This window comes from Liolophura sinensis, chromosome 7 (genome assembly GCF_032854445.1).
Source record: "Liolophura sinensis isolate JHLJ2023 chromosome 7, CUHK_Ljap_v2, whole genome shotgun sequence".
NCBI classification, from domain to species: Eukaryota; Metazoa; Mollusca; class Polyplacophora; order Chitonida; family Chitonidae; genus Liolophura; species Liolophura sinensis.
Genome location: NC_088301.1, coordinates 20,971,797 through 20,986,054, shown reverse-complemented (window position 1 = coordinate 20,986,054; position 14,258 = coordinate 20,971,797). Strand labels below are relative to the sequence as shown.

The 14,258-nt window shown below is 41.7% G+C and overlaps 2 protein-coding genes across 4 annotated transcripts; one reads left to right on the top strand and one right to left on the bottom strand.

The window, feature by feature from the left end:
- The first annotated feature begins 5,808 nt into the window (after positions 1-5,808).
- On the top strand, positions 5,809-7,851 carry LOC135470728 (putative nuclease HARBI1). Its single transcript, XM_064749765.1, has 3 exons — positions 5,809-6,371; positions 6,992-7,252; positions 7,614-7,851. Exons 1-3 carry the CDS (start codon positions 5,809-5,811, stop codon positions 7,849-7,851), a joined length of 1,062 nt encoding a protein of 353 aa, XP_064605835.1.
- A 548-nt stretch (positions 7,852-8,399) lies between these two features.
- LOC135471548 (uncharacterized) lies at positions 8,400-13,221 on the bottom strand. Of its 3 annotated transcripts, XM_064750820.1 has the most exons (5): positions 12,888-13,221; positions 11,273-11,435; positions 10,258-10,320; positions 9,872-9,973; positions 8,400-9,204 (listed from the first exon to the last, which is right to left on the bottom strand). In XM_064750820.1, the coding sequence occupies exons 1-5, from the start codon at positions 12,896-12,898 to the stop codon at positions 9,187-9,189; spliced, it is 357 nt and encodes a 118-aa protein (XP_064606890.1). In that variant the 5' UTR covers positions 12,899-13,221; the 3' UTR covers positions 8,400-9,186. The 3 variants fall into 3 exon arrangements, with proteins under 3 accessions (XP_064606890.1, XP_064606888.1, XP_064606889.1); XM_064750818.1 differs by lacking the exon at positions 12,888-13,221 and having other exon boundaries at positions 11,273-11,649; XM_064750819.1 differs by lacking the exon at positions 12,888-13,221 and having other exon boundaries at positions 9,872-9,943; positions 11,273-11,649.
- Positions 13,222-14,258: the final 1,037 nt, after the last annotated feature.

Genomic DNA, 14,258 nt, shown 5'->3' with positions numbered 1-14,258 from the left:
ATATCTACATTCCCACATATATGTACCTTTATTCCTACATTCATGTATCTATATTCTCACAGACATGTATGTATATTCCAGCACCCATGTATCTATAATTCATATCCATGTATCTAAATCCCCACTATCCATCTATCTATATTGCCTCACACATATATCTATATTCCCACATACATGTACCTCTATTCATACATTCATACACCTATATTCTCACAGACATGTATGTATATTAAAACATACATGTATCTAAAATCTATATTCATGTATCTATATTCCTATATCCATCTATCTATATTCACTCACATATATATCTATATTCCCACATACATGTACCTTTATTCATACATTCATATACCTATATTCTCACAGACATGTATCTATATTCCAACACACATGTATCTAAAATCCATATCCATGTATCTATATTCCCATATCCATCTATCTATATTCCCTCACACATATAACTATATTCCCACATTTATGTACCTTTATTCATACATTCATATACCTATATTCTCACAAACATTTATCTATATTAAAACATACATATATCCATAAACAATATCCATGTATCTGTATTCCATTAATATTCCATCATTAATTTTAGCTTTAATACATAAGGAACAATAAGCGCCTATTGTTAATAAAAAGAATATTCCGGAACTTAATTCTCGGAACAACAGCTAAGCAATGCAAAGGCATGATTCGAAATTGGCCGTTTGCCAAGTTCGGGTGCACCCGCTTGATTTGTGTTAATCGCGTTGCTATGATCTTCGTTATTCCCACATAGGAATATGATACGAAATTAGAATTGCTTTATTGCACGAAACCTGTTTTCGTCCCATACAGCTTTGAGGACAGCATTGGCAACAGGACTAAATTATAAGTTAGTGAATGTAGCGAATCAAAGCTGAGCAGAGAACATGCTCAACCCATCTCGGGGCTAAACTACATGCTGAACAAGTCTGTTTGTTTTGTTGGGTCCAGGTGTAGAGAACAGACAACCCTTGAAAAGGTTATTAGAAGTGTCAGAGTATTTTGGTGGCTTCCTAAACCCCCGAACCTCCCTGGTGGAAGCCCCTTGTATGTGACTGGGCAAATCCCGAACCTCGAGGTAACTGTCTTTTACATTGTACTTCACCTTCATTTGTTAGGTACTAAGTTCTCATGTGTTATCTCAAGAGCTTATACACTGACGGTAAATAGCTTGAATGGGAGATGACATCCAGACACAGTCAATCCTTTCTGAAATACCATCTGTTAAGTAGGTGAGCATTCACTATTCTGTGTTCACTTGGTACTGGCGGGGTATAATGACGTGGATGTGTCATTTATAATTATTTGTATAAGTTATTATTTGGATTTCTAAGTGAAGAGTATCTTAGTACTTGTGTGTACAAACCTGTTATGCTCATACAAGCAAAGAATCATATATATATTAGTTGCAAATAATAAATACTTGCTTTAGATAAAACCGAACAGACTTTCAAATCATACGATATCAGTTGGATAGCGATAATCTTGAATTTATATTTCTTTTGTTGCTATCTTATGTGAACAACGCCGCCCACGCATACGTGAAACATTCCTGAAGTAAGGTGTGAAATTCCTTTGAAATAAATAAATAAATAAATTTTGTGCACAACAGTAGTAGGGAATACGCAGTTGTGTCCCACTGGGGAGTGAGGTTTGGGGAGGGAGTAGAGGGAGTTGAGGTGTGACACAGGTGTGACGTCAGCGGGTTATGTAATTACCGGGATATTATATACGTTGTTAGGTCACGAGGTTTTTCCGTCACGACATGGATTGATGTAAGTGTGGGTGGACCAATTAGCGAGACGGGAGCAAAAACGTCGGCTTGTAAAGTTGAGTGGAGCAGCCCCAAACAACTTCCTAAATGTGGTGAGGGTGAGAAGAAAAAGAAGAAGCCGTTTACGTGCCTGATGTGTGCCAGGGACTTTTACCCGGCGGGATAACTGGCTGCGTCACCATCGGACGCATCTATCCCGGAAAAAAGGGTTCACTTGCCCGACCTGTGGCCGGGCGTTTTCCCGCCGGTAGCATTTGGTGCGCCACCAGCGGCAGCATGGAAAAAACAACGAGCGTGTGTGGGATTGTCAAGACTGTCAGAAGTCTTTTTACCCATTGTGGGACTGGCGTGTCCATCGACGTGGGGAGCACGGCCAGGTAAGTTCACCGTACTCACAGCTGTCGGTCATTTTTTTTTTTTGCTAGCCCGAAGGACTTTATTTATTTTTGAGAAGAGCCCTACAGCGCCATCTATGATGTCCAATAACTATTGTTTTATTTAAATTTACATAGAAAAGACACCAAATCCAGAGAATATGACCACAGAAACGTGTTAGGCAACATACAGGTAAAAAAAATAAGCTGATAACTTGGAGGCATACGGTTATGTAGCACTCATTATGCCACTGCGAAAGCAGTTCACCCGTGAATCTCAAGTATCGAATAATGGACCATTCATAGTACGAAGAAGCGACAAACCGAATTGCCGAACTGTAGGCCCGACAAGCTCGCAAGAATGCCCAAGAGTTCGGCGAAATACCCGATAGCTATCGTCTCTTACCACTGTCAAACTCTAATTTTTTTAAACATGATTACCTGTTTCATTGTCCTCAGTGGTGATGTCCCCAAGTAAAATGAACAAAACAGACCAAGTTTAACTCAGCCTATAAAATCTACAAACCCATCTTTCGCAGTTTTGCACATTAAAAATGTTGCAACACGAACCGACCACATTCCGTTTATGCATGTGAGCTTAGATGAGCCACACAGCGCCATCTATGATTTCCAATAATTATTATTTTATTCCATTCTACACTATATATTACTTCCATTATAAGGAGGTTACAGATCATTGGAAATACGAGGCCTACGGGACCAATATTACGGCATGTAAATTTCTTTGATTTATTTATCTATTTATTTGATTGATGTTTTACGCCGTACTCGAAAAATATGTTGAGGTACCACAGAGTGCAGTGTTACACAGTGTAGTGCAGTACATGGCGCAGTGTTGTATAGTCTGTGATGTTATACAGCACGGTGTCCTATTCATATTGTTTTGTCTCGTATTCGTTACACTGCATAGCATAGTACCGTTTCCTTTATAGTATGATACATAGTTGTAGTCCTGATAAGCTCGCAAGTATGCCTCAGAGTTCGGCGAAATACCCGAGAGCTATCGTATAGGCCTTAACCGAACAGATTGTGATTCAAAAGTAACGAGCGATTACCTCTTCCCATTTAATATGCAAGGATCTCATACCACAAGAGGCGCCATCTATGATGCTACACTCGACGGGCAGCGCCATCTATGTTGCTAAATACCATGTACGCGATAGATATGTACATAAGGATAACAGCGCCGTCTATGTGGTTGATCACTATGTTCGTGCGCTCTGTCGTTGAGTCCGCGCTCTGTCGTTATCTCCCAACCCATGCCTTTAATGTTAACGGCTGACAATGTCTGGTATTCATTACACTGCATAGCATAGTGTCGTTTCGTTTATAGTATGGTGCATAGTACAGCATAGCGTAATATACTATAATATATCACAGCCGTGGAGTGCAGTACAGTGTTGTATGTTGGTGGATAGGATAGGACAGGATAGTACAGAACAGTAAAGCGAAGAGAAGTGAAGCAAAGTGAAGTGTAGTATGATAGTATAGTATAGTATAGCATAGCATAGCATAGTCTAGTATAGTATAGTATAGTATGGTGTGGTTTGGCATGGTATGGTAGAGTAGAGTAGAGGGTATACTCCCGATCCTGGTCGTCGCAGTTTTTGGGGTTGGCCTGGTCTAGAGGGTATTGCCCTGTGTACTGTAGTATGTGGTGTGTCAGGTTGGCTGGCTCAACCACAGATCGAGGGCTCAACGACAGAGCGCGGACTCAACGACACCCCGCCCCCACCGTCTCATCCTATACTGTACTATAGATATACTCTACTATAGTTAGCCTCTATTGCACTCTACTATAGTTAACTTCTAATTTACTCTACTTTAGTTATACTATCCTCTACGATAGTTAGCCTTTACTATCCTCTACGATAATTGCTCTCGACTAGCCTCTACTGTCGTTTAGCCGCTACGATAGTTAACCTCTACTGTAGTCACCCTCGACTCTAGACTCTACTTAGGCTATATAGTTCACACACTTCTGTGTTACAAAGACCCGCTTCTTCCACTACCAGCACCAGCACCACCAACACCGTCAACAAACCAAGCAGGAGTAAAGCGGTGAGTCTAGAGGTGGACGAGTCGCTGAAAGAAAAAAAATGGGGGATCCCGACGAGTCAGTTCGAACTCCACCCAATACAACCTCACGATGATGTCTTGCCTAGCGGTGAAAGTGATGTGCGGGAGTTGTATCGGTGGCCTTGGCAATCGATCCGAACCCATTTCCATCGCCACAAGCCGGTTCAAGACTGTTACAATTACCGGCTGAGTGATCATATCCCTACCTATGTAGACGAGATTTATGAAGACCAGCCGGCTGACTTCACCATATAGTACAGCTTCGGGTATATCCTGCGCCACAAGGAGGCGTGACAGGTGCGGTATGATTACCCAAGCACCAACAATGCACGGGTACTCGACGCACCGTTCCGCATGGCGAGTAGGGCTGACCTACGGGAACTTCTCACCCAGCATCCCCTCAACCAAGACCCGCTCGCATGGGCGCAAAAACAACGCCCGAACATGAAATGGACCGTGGACCTCCTCACTCTTTTGTGTGTGTTTCGATGCCTAGCCGTCCATCTAGATCAGGCCAACCCCAAAAACTGCGACGACCAGGCTCGGGAGTATTACCGAAGGTATCTGGAGGAAGCGGAGGTGGAGTCGAGGCATTTCCGCGGGGTACCGCTCAGCGCGCTGGACACGGTGGAAATTCTGTTTCACGTGAACATTCATGTCTACCACCTCATCCCCATGGACAGGTCGTACTCGGCGCAATCATTCATCTCAGCGCCGAGCGCTATCCTTCCTGCACCCTGCGGTTAAACCTGTACCTGCGACATTTCAGCTACATCAAAGACATGAGCCGTTATGCTCGGTCTTTTCACCTGCCATTCGGCGAAAGTACCCGGAGGTTGTATTCCGCAATCAGCACACCATTTTCGAAACATTGGGGGACATGGGGATTGAACTCCAGGACGGTGACGATGGCATCTTTCCGTACCGAGCGTGTTACGATTTCGAGGCGTACTTGGCCCCGGTGAACGAAGCGGCGACTGGGTCGACGGAATGGACGGCCCAACACATCCCCATGAGTGTCAGCGTGAACTCCAATGTACCGGACTACGACCAACCCGTGTGATTCATCTCTACCGGTGATCCCCAGGCACTCGTCGAGCAGATGATGGGTTACCTCAACACCATCAGCGAGATCAGTAGCTCCTATCTCCACGAGCGTTATGCCTACATCCTGCACGCGTTAGATGAGCGGATCGATCCCAACGAGACGAAACCGTCTTACACTCGGCGGGTACGGAAAAGATTCGTCAAATATATGAACCAACTCCCCGTCCTCGGCTTTAACTCGGGCAACTACGACCTGAACTTGATCAAACAACAGCTTTATCCCCACCTGGGGCCAATTTCATAAAGCTGCGTACGCAAAATTTACACCGTAAATTTTGCGTACGGAAAAATTTACACCAGCGTCCGTTTTCATAAAAATTCTTACGTATCCACTATGCGTAAATTTCCGTGTAAAAATACGGCACCTTCTGGGCTACCGTAAAGCCTAATAAACGTGCGTTTTGGCGTAAATTCAACATGGCGAATGTTCTCTTGGCCGGCCTCGCTGAAAGACGAACCATTCGAAGAGAGCGTGTTTTTCGTGATCGTACTCACCCTCTGGATGTTTTAAATGACGGCGATGTCGTCGCTCGGTATAGACTTGACAGGCGGTCAATTTTGCAAGTTGTGGACTTCTTAACACCGGCTTTGGAGAGACCTACTAACCGGAACCATGCAATTCCTGTCGTCCTGCAAGTCCTCACAGCTCTGAGATACTATGCCTCAGGGTCTTTCCAAAGTTTAGTGAGCGATCTTCATGGGATAAGTGTTCCAAGCACGTCCAGAATAGTCAGAAGTGTCACTACCGCCATCGTTAATTTAAATACATATCCCCTTTCAATTTCATTTCCCTCAAATCCGAGGGAAATTGCAGAGGCCCAGCAGGCCTTCTACGAGATTGCAAATTTCCCACACGTAGTCAGCTGCATAGATGGCACGCAGATTGCCATAAAGTCCCCAACAAAAGATGAACATGTGTTTGTGTGTCGCAAAAACTACCATTCACTCAACGTGCAGGCCACAACAGATGCGAGACTTAGGTGGGTATTAGGTCATTCGCCGACATCAACGCCTTCTATAACTAGGTCAAAATTTCAAGGGGAATAACTTTAAAGGCTATCCCAGAGCGAACACCTGCATAAATCACATAGTTATTAGACTATTGAGCCTTTTCTTGTACAAAGCAGTATTGAATCATTCGGGAGATATTAAGTTTTTAAATTTTAAAACCTTTAATTATTACAAATGTTGTGTGACGTCATACTGTCTGTCCCAATTTGATAAATTTTTGTGTGCAGCATCATTTTTTTTAAATATTAAGTGGATTGATTACAGAAAAGCTGTTGTGCATGCTGAATTTCAACATATTTAGTGATTTCCTATATTCTAAGTGGTGGATGGTTTTAGGGCTACAATTAACTGTTTCACACACTGTCCAGTTTTGATCAAATTAGTACAGATACATTTTGTAGCACCTCATAGCCTTTCAAGTTCGAAAACTAGTTTGGTTCGTGCGTACGTTTTGCATAGGTTAATAGCATGCATGGGATAACGGTATTCTCAGGGCCACAATCAATTTTAATCTCCTGATCAAAATCAATTTTAATCTCCCGATTAAAATTGATTGTGGCCCTGCATGCTTTCTTGTTATTTCCTGCAGATTCACCAGTGTAGTATCTAGGTATCCAGGGTCAGCACATGACAGTTTCATATTGAAGCAAAGCGGCATTTGGAGGAAGTACCAGAGTGGTGATTTTGATGGTACCATTATCCTTGGGGACAGTGGTTATCCTCTGAAACCATGGTTAATGGTACCCTTCATACAGACACATAATGATGCACAGGCCAAGTACAACAAGAGCCACAAAACTACAAGGTGCACAATTGAGAGGGCTTTTGGAGTAGCTAAGTCGAGGTTTAGGTACGAATAACGTCTGCTTTATCATGATTTTCACAGATTATATAAAGCTTCTACCCATAACACATTTCTTACATATATATATATATGAGTATACACAATGGATCGTCTTTAACACCATTAATCTTTATGTTGGTTCAGCCATGGTTCCACTGGTTTACACTGTGCACTCCCGTTTTCAGCATGCAAGAGTAAACCTGTCATAAATGACACAAAGCACTTTAATCAAATAAATAAACCACCATTATAAAACTTCCTGCTATATATATATTGAAATTGGCCATTCATTAGTTTCGAGAGTACTTTTCATTTCCCTGACCGTTTCATTAAATTTTGAGAGGTACTCCATCTATCTGTCATTCAGATGTATTCACCACAAATCTGGCGGGTTCCTGATGCATTCGCCAGAAGTGAGTGCACAGGTTGTTGTAGCTGTCTTTAAGCTACACAACCTGTGCATCAACAACCAGCTACCTAACCCCGAGATAGAGCCGGACGATGCGGAAGAAGGGGATGATGATGATGACCACACCACAGGTGTTACCCTGCTTGCAGATGGGGCACGAGCCAGAGATGAACTTGTTAGGTTCAGATTTAGCTAGTAACCTGTACTACAAGCTGGAATTTTTGCTGTTTAGATAAATATAGTATTTCACCTAAAACTCCGCCCACGACAGAGCTGCAGCCTGACTGGAAAGCCATGTCGAAGTTACTATGCATGATGTCCTACATAGTTAGATTACACAAACACCTGGCTGACCAGTTCTTATTCACAGCCTTATGCTGAGGGCTAAACGTACCAAGAAAGTGCCCTAACACCATTGTTAGTCTTATATATGAACTAGAACTGCGTGCAGTTTTAAGGGTTTCAAGCTGTTTCATACACAATTTTCAGCTTTTGTATCAGTGTACAGCAGTTGCAGGATACTGCAGAGTTTGTACCGATAGTCCAGAACAGCTCATACTGTCTAATACACATATAATGCACATATAGCCTTTGCACTCACCAGTTTTCATCTTCTCACCTTCAAGTATGTATCATTTTGCACTTTAGCATTTTGTCACAATACTATACATCGCAGAGAATAAAGAAGACATGTTACATAATCAGAATGTCAAACATTGTCAGGCAGCAGACTTTTAATATCCCTGTTAGCCATCAGTGTGCATGTAGCATGAAAGTGCACACATACAGTACATATATAGACGTCTTAGTACAAAAATAATATTTTATGACATTCATTTGTCTCTAAAAATATAAATTATTTTGGATCAAATTTTAAAAGAGAAGACCGAGGAAATACAATGTAAATTCTTGTAAAAAGAGTACGGTTTGAATCGGGTTTTAAAATCTTGCTTTCTGATTTATCAAAATTATTTTCACAGTTACCTCCCCTTTCACATGACGGTATTTATTATTTGCGATTAAGTGTGGGTTATGACCTTCCATTAAATTTTGTTACCTCTACGTAAATCTAACAAAAAAATTGTTCGCCATTTTCAAATCTTCAAACCATAATCTTTTCACACAAACTGCCCAATACTTCCCCGGCCTTCTGCATTAAGTCATTTACAGTAACCTGCGGATGGTTGTAGGTTTCCCCTAGGCTATGCCTGGTTTCCTCCCACCATAATGCTGGCTGCTGTCGTATAAGTGAAACATTCTTGAGTACGGCTTAAAACACCGATCAAATAAATAAATGAATAAATGAGAGTAACATATCAGTTGTTGTGGCTCTGTTGAAGCAAAATAGTTGCCAAATCTGGCCATTCCCTAATTCCACTCTGGGCAATAGCAAAGTTAAACCTATGTTGCTCCAGAGTGAAACGTGCCTTCTCGATCTGAAGCCTTTCCCTCTCGACCGCCAGCCTTTGTTTCTCGAGTTCTTCCAGCCTGTCCATCTGTGTAGGTGGAACTTTTTTGGCTGTGGGAACATTCAGCTTGTTTCGCAGAACTATTAACATAACAAAAAATCATGCAAAATCTGTACAATACTGCTTTAGCTACGAATCAGTAATGTTAGTATATGGTACGCTGGTAAAAGGAAACAAAAAGGTGTTCTACACTAGGAAACAAAAAGATTAATGTATGTCCCGTGATCTGCCATTCACTGAATAAGTAATCAGTCAAGGAACTACTAAAATCCAAGAAATGCAGCTTATCATAGATATTCCGGAGTATTAAAAACAGATAACATCTTAACCAAATAGGCAAAACCAAACAGTTCAAATGGAATCACTCTCCATGCAACTTTGTTTTGCAGACAACACTTCAAATGATCAGGACAGCACAAAACAGTGGACAGACAATTGACATTACCGTTTACATTTTGGGGTTCCACATCCAAGTCTGCCAGGCTTTGGATAACATTTACATTGCTTGTCTTGTACTAGAATTTTTCTGGACCTTGTGAATAAGGCATCAAGGTCTCAACCCAAGAACTCACAGCATAGGGTGACAGGTGTTCTAAACGTATGCTCATTAAAAATCTAGTGGTGACACAGTCATTCTTTTTTTGTGTTTTTGTCTGGTAGCATTTTGTTATGAAAATAACAGTATTACTATCACCTTCATGTGTGTATATGTGAGTTATTTTATAGAATCGTTGCAATAGTCATTACCTTGCACAGCAGATGGCGTTTCACTAGGCTGGATAGCATAATCTTCAAATGCATGGGGGGAGGTTGATGGTTCTGTAGGCATATTTCAAAAACAGGAATCCGTTGCAAATCAAATGTGTCTAGTACAGGAGCTATGTTAATTAAGAGTAGAAAGTGTATTTCTCGCTTAACTGTGTACCTGACATCTCTTTATTTTATCGACTGTAATTGTTTGCCCAGCGAAACTGGTCATTAATTTTGTATAAACTGAGTAGAATAACAAAATCTGTAATGCAAATACGAGGTCTGATGAAGGAGGATTTGTTAACATATCAGTGTACTGTACATAACATTTGCACATTTTTGAACCAATATTGTGAATATACTTATATACAATGACAATGTACCTGGTTCAGATGGTGTTGTATGGGGGCCTTCACCCATAGCAGGCTCATCTTCACAACAGTCATCTACAAATAAACATTTGGCAAGTCATTTGCATTTGTTCAACTAATCTTGTTTTAGTCCATTCATCAGCATTCTAATGGCGGACAGTTCATATGGAAAAGCATCTGAACATTGACTGTAACAAAGACTTCCCTATGTGTGAGTTAGAGAGACACTAACTTGACCAGCCCAAAACACTGTGATTGATACCTAACCACGCCACATGCTTATTTTATTTATTACTTCCATATTATTTCATGCCATACTCAGGAATTTTTTACTTATATGATGCCGATTAGTTTTATGGGTGGAGCAAACTGGAGTGTCTAGGTAAAGCACCAATCTTTGGCAAAATATTCATTAACTTTTCCATACTGAAACTTACAGTAAATCATTGGTATATCATAGTGATGGAAGACAAGTCAAGTGGCCTTCTGCGAAAAATTAAGAGACGGTGCAAGCAGCCACACTAGCGATATCAATCACTTAATATTTTTGCCAGGGCCACGCCGACAGTAATGGACAATATTATACCGTTATCTAAACTACCTTGTAAAGTGTCAACTCCCTGAGACACCCCCTCTATTGCCGTGTCTCCCAGTAAAGCTATTATCTGCAATTGAAACCAATAAAATTTCATCGTAACTTTCCTTTGAGACACATGGAAAATATATTTTAGGAGCTGCCAAATGTTTTTGTTTAAGCCTAAAACAGCTTGAATATATATATGCATTTTACTAACATGCATTTATCTGTACTAAATTGTTTAATATGTCATAATCATTAAAGGAGTATTAAGCTAAAATAGTGCTGAAGTCTGTAGGGGAGAAAATATGCATACCCTGAAGGAAATCATCAGAAAGCCCTCACTGACAAGAGTAACAAGGCCTTTGCTGTGTAAAAACTTTTAGTTTGACACTATTATAGTGACAACATGGATTTATTTATTACGAATCTCGGAGTTTGTGTGGACACCTTTAATTCCGTATCAGATGGCTCCTCCATGGGAGCCCCTCCTCCAGTCTTTCTGGCATCTGCCCTCCTCCTAGCCTCTTTGCGCTTAACCTGACTTGACAGGTCGCTCCATTTTTTCTTGATTTCCTCCACTGTCCTCTCCACTTTCGCCACACTGTTCACTCTATGAAACAATAATATTGCACAATGCATTCTAAATAGAAACATAATATCCAGATTTGATTGTACTTGTCACCAAAACTAGGTAAATCAAAGAAAGGGACAAACTGAAATAATATTCACAAATGTTCATTTATTTATTTGTTTGATTGCTGTTTTAAACGGTACTCAAGGATATTACCCCCATACGATGGCAACCAGCGTTAAAGTGGGAGGAAGCCAGGCTTAGCCCAGGGGAAACCCATGACCATAAACAGGATGCTGGCAGACCTTTGCAAGGGCAGCCAGAGAGGAAGCCGTATTCACATATGTACTATGAAGATATAAGTATGTGAATTAAAATGAAAACACAGTTTCCAAAGGTGAATCCTGATTAATCAATTCACTTAAACCAAAACATCGATATCAGAAGTTCTTAGTTTAGAAATAATAACAGACATGTATTGTAGATAGTTTTTACTTCTGCCAGGGCAGGAAATACCATGCCAGGTGTAAAAACAACATTTTAAAAACAATCTTGCATCTCTTAGAATTTATCGGGTTTATTTTAATTTTAATGTTGTTTTCACATGACCTTGTGTGGATGTGAGTAGCCTTCAGTTTAAAAGGACACAAGAGGACAGACAATCCTTTTCAATTCCAAAGCACACTAAGAATGTGATATCATAATTATTTACTCCCTTTTTTTCAGCCTATTTTTGCCCTCATAAATCCATTTTTAGCTCAAAATTAGGAATGGCAGCACCAAGGTACTGATATGTTTGAAGATTCTGAGTGAACACAGATTAAGCTAGGGGAACTTCAAAACACTGAAACAGCCCATTGCAGCATTAATATTTGGGCTTAAGGTACCTTTGGTATATCTCATTCCAAGCCCTGTTCTTCTCAGATTTGGTCACATGTTTACCAAACTTTGCCCTAATAACGTGGTCATGATCCTCAAGGGCCATGACCAAGGCCTTGGTCGCCCTGGACTCCCAATTAGGCTTCTTTGCCTTCTTTACAATATTCGATGCCATGATGATTGAAGTAACAAACGACAGCTGTCAATGTCAATTTCCCATAATTCATAGCAACCAGTTAATCAGCTGATTTATTATCATGTCACAAGGCAATGTAAAGCAATTTCTTGTGTCCCCACCCCCCCAAAAAAAAAATGAAACCACATCAACTAAACACTATGCGGTACGGTGGTATTTGTAGAGTAGAATATTTGCACGGTTAACAAGCAGAGGGCAAGCATAAAGATAAAATCTGATATGTCATTGCACGACTCCTTGAAAACCTTTTCGTTTTTCCATCTGAAGTCTTGCGTAACCGGTGTACCCTGAGGAAATAAACATGTGTCAGTTCATAAAATAAACGGATACAAGCAGTAACTTACCTCAACGATCTGTTTTACCTAATCCAGTTGTAAATAATACCTTATACTCCTCCATATCTGAGTATTTCTAACCTCTTGGTCATCAATTCGTGTTGTCAACTTCGGACCGCCATTTTCTTCCCGCCTGACGTCACACCCGAGTATGTTATCTATCAGCTGCACTACAAAAACTCACTGAACTTCCAGCGCTATCACATTAAACTTCATCAAAACCAGCTGGGCTGTAAACTGAAAGTACAAAAGTAATGATTTGAAATGAATATCCCAACAGGTGACAATGAAATTAAGCCGGCGTACCTCTGGCATACAAGCACCTTGCACAAGCAGCGGCGGGATCTACCCGCCTGCATGAGCACTGACTCATTTCTGATTGTCGTAACACGTCTATCCATAACGACATCCAAAAATGGACCTGCTTTTACGGAGAAAAGTACGGAGAAATTTACGCTAATTTTTACGGAGAGGTTTATGAAATTGGCGTTGACTTGGCAAATGCACTTGCGTAAATTTTCCGTACGGTAATTTTATTCCGTATATGTACGCAGCTTTATGAAATTGGCCCCAGGTCCAGAGCTGTGGTTTGGAGTATGTGATTAAGCGGAACAATAATTACATTGTCCTCATCACACCGCAGCTGAAATTTCTGGACATTCGGAATTACCTGGCTCCGAATTACAGTTACGACAAGTGGGTGAAAGCTTGCGACTGCCGGAGTACCAAACCATGCATGAAAGCTGTGATATCGGGGTAGAGGGGTGGGAGTCCGTAGGAATCGAAGTATTCACCCCGGAGATGGGGCGGGTGGACCACCGGTCTATGAAGACGGCGACCCAATGTTGTCTCGGGCGAAGGCACGTGTCTGTGTTAATGACGCAGGACCAGGGTGTGTAGGATGTGTCCGTGACTGGGTGATGGGGGATACAGGGGATGCGGGGGATAGGGGGGAGGTGGTCCCGAGGGTAGACACCCCCCTGCCCCTGCACGCCCGGTTAAACACGTCCGTCTGTAGCACGCGTCGCAATTGTACCGTGTCCATGTTGTTCTTTTGGCTGTTCAACTGGCGAAGTCACAGAGCACGTTTCGGCTTTGGTCTATTTCTATGATATTGCTGAATTCAGAGTAACACATCACGTTAATGGTTTCCGGCAGTGGTTTGGCAAACCGCATCTCCAGGCGCAAATCCCCTTTTGAAAATGTCCCAGTTGCACACCGCTGGTGGTTTTCACTTTGCGCACAAAGATCAATACCTCCTCCAAGCGGGTCTTGTAGTCGGGAGCCGCCTCACCGGACATCAAAGCAAACGAATCTTTAGCCGGGGTGAGACGGATGCGGACGGTGACGTTGTTGAGCAGGTGCCGGCGTTGCAGGAACATGTCCAAAATGCACGCGACCCAGCATGTCAACCGACCGACTCTCAGCCACGCAGTCCATCCGATCGTCAAA

Excerpts from the sequence above, each read along its gene's own strand:
- LOC135471548 (XM_064750818.1), bottom strand. The coding sequence starts at position 11,479 with ATGTTTCTATTTAGAATGCATTGTGCAATATTATTGTTTCATAGAGTG. Across the intron at positions 10,321-11,272 it reads CATCTGATACGGAATTAAAG|ATGACTGTTGTGAAGATGAG; the intron begins GTGTCCACACAA and ends GTTTATTTGTAG. Across the intron at positions 9,974-10,257 it reads TACAACACCATCTGAACCAG|CGGATTCCTGTTTTTGAAAT; the intron begins GTACATTGTCAT and ends TTTGATTTGCAA.
- LOC135470728 (XM_064749765.1), top strand. The coding sequence starts at position 5,809 with ATGGCGAATGTTCTCTTGGCCGGCCTCGCTGAAAGACGAACCATTCGA. Across the intron at positions 6,372-6,991 it reads ACAACAGATGCGAGACTTAG|ATTCACCAGTGTAGTATCTA; the intron begins GTGGGTATTAGG and ends TATTTCCTGCAG. Across the intron at positions 7,253-7,613 it reads GTAGCTAAGTCGAGGTTTAG|ATGTATTCACCACAAATCTG; the intron begins GTACGAATAACG and ends TCTGTCATTCAG.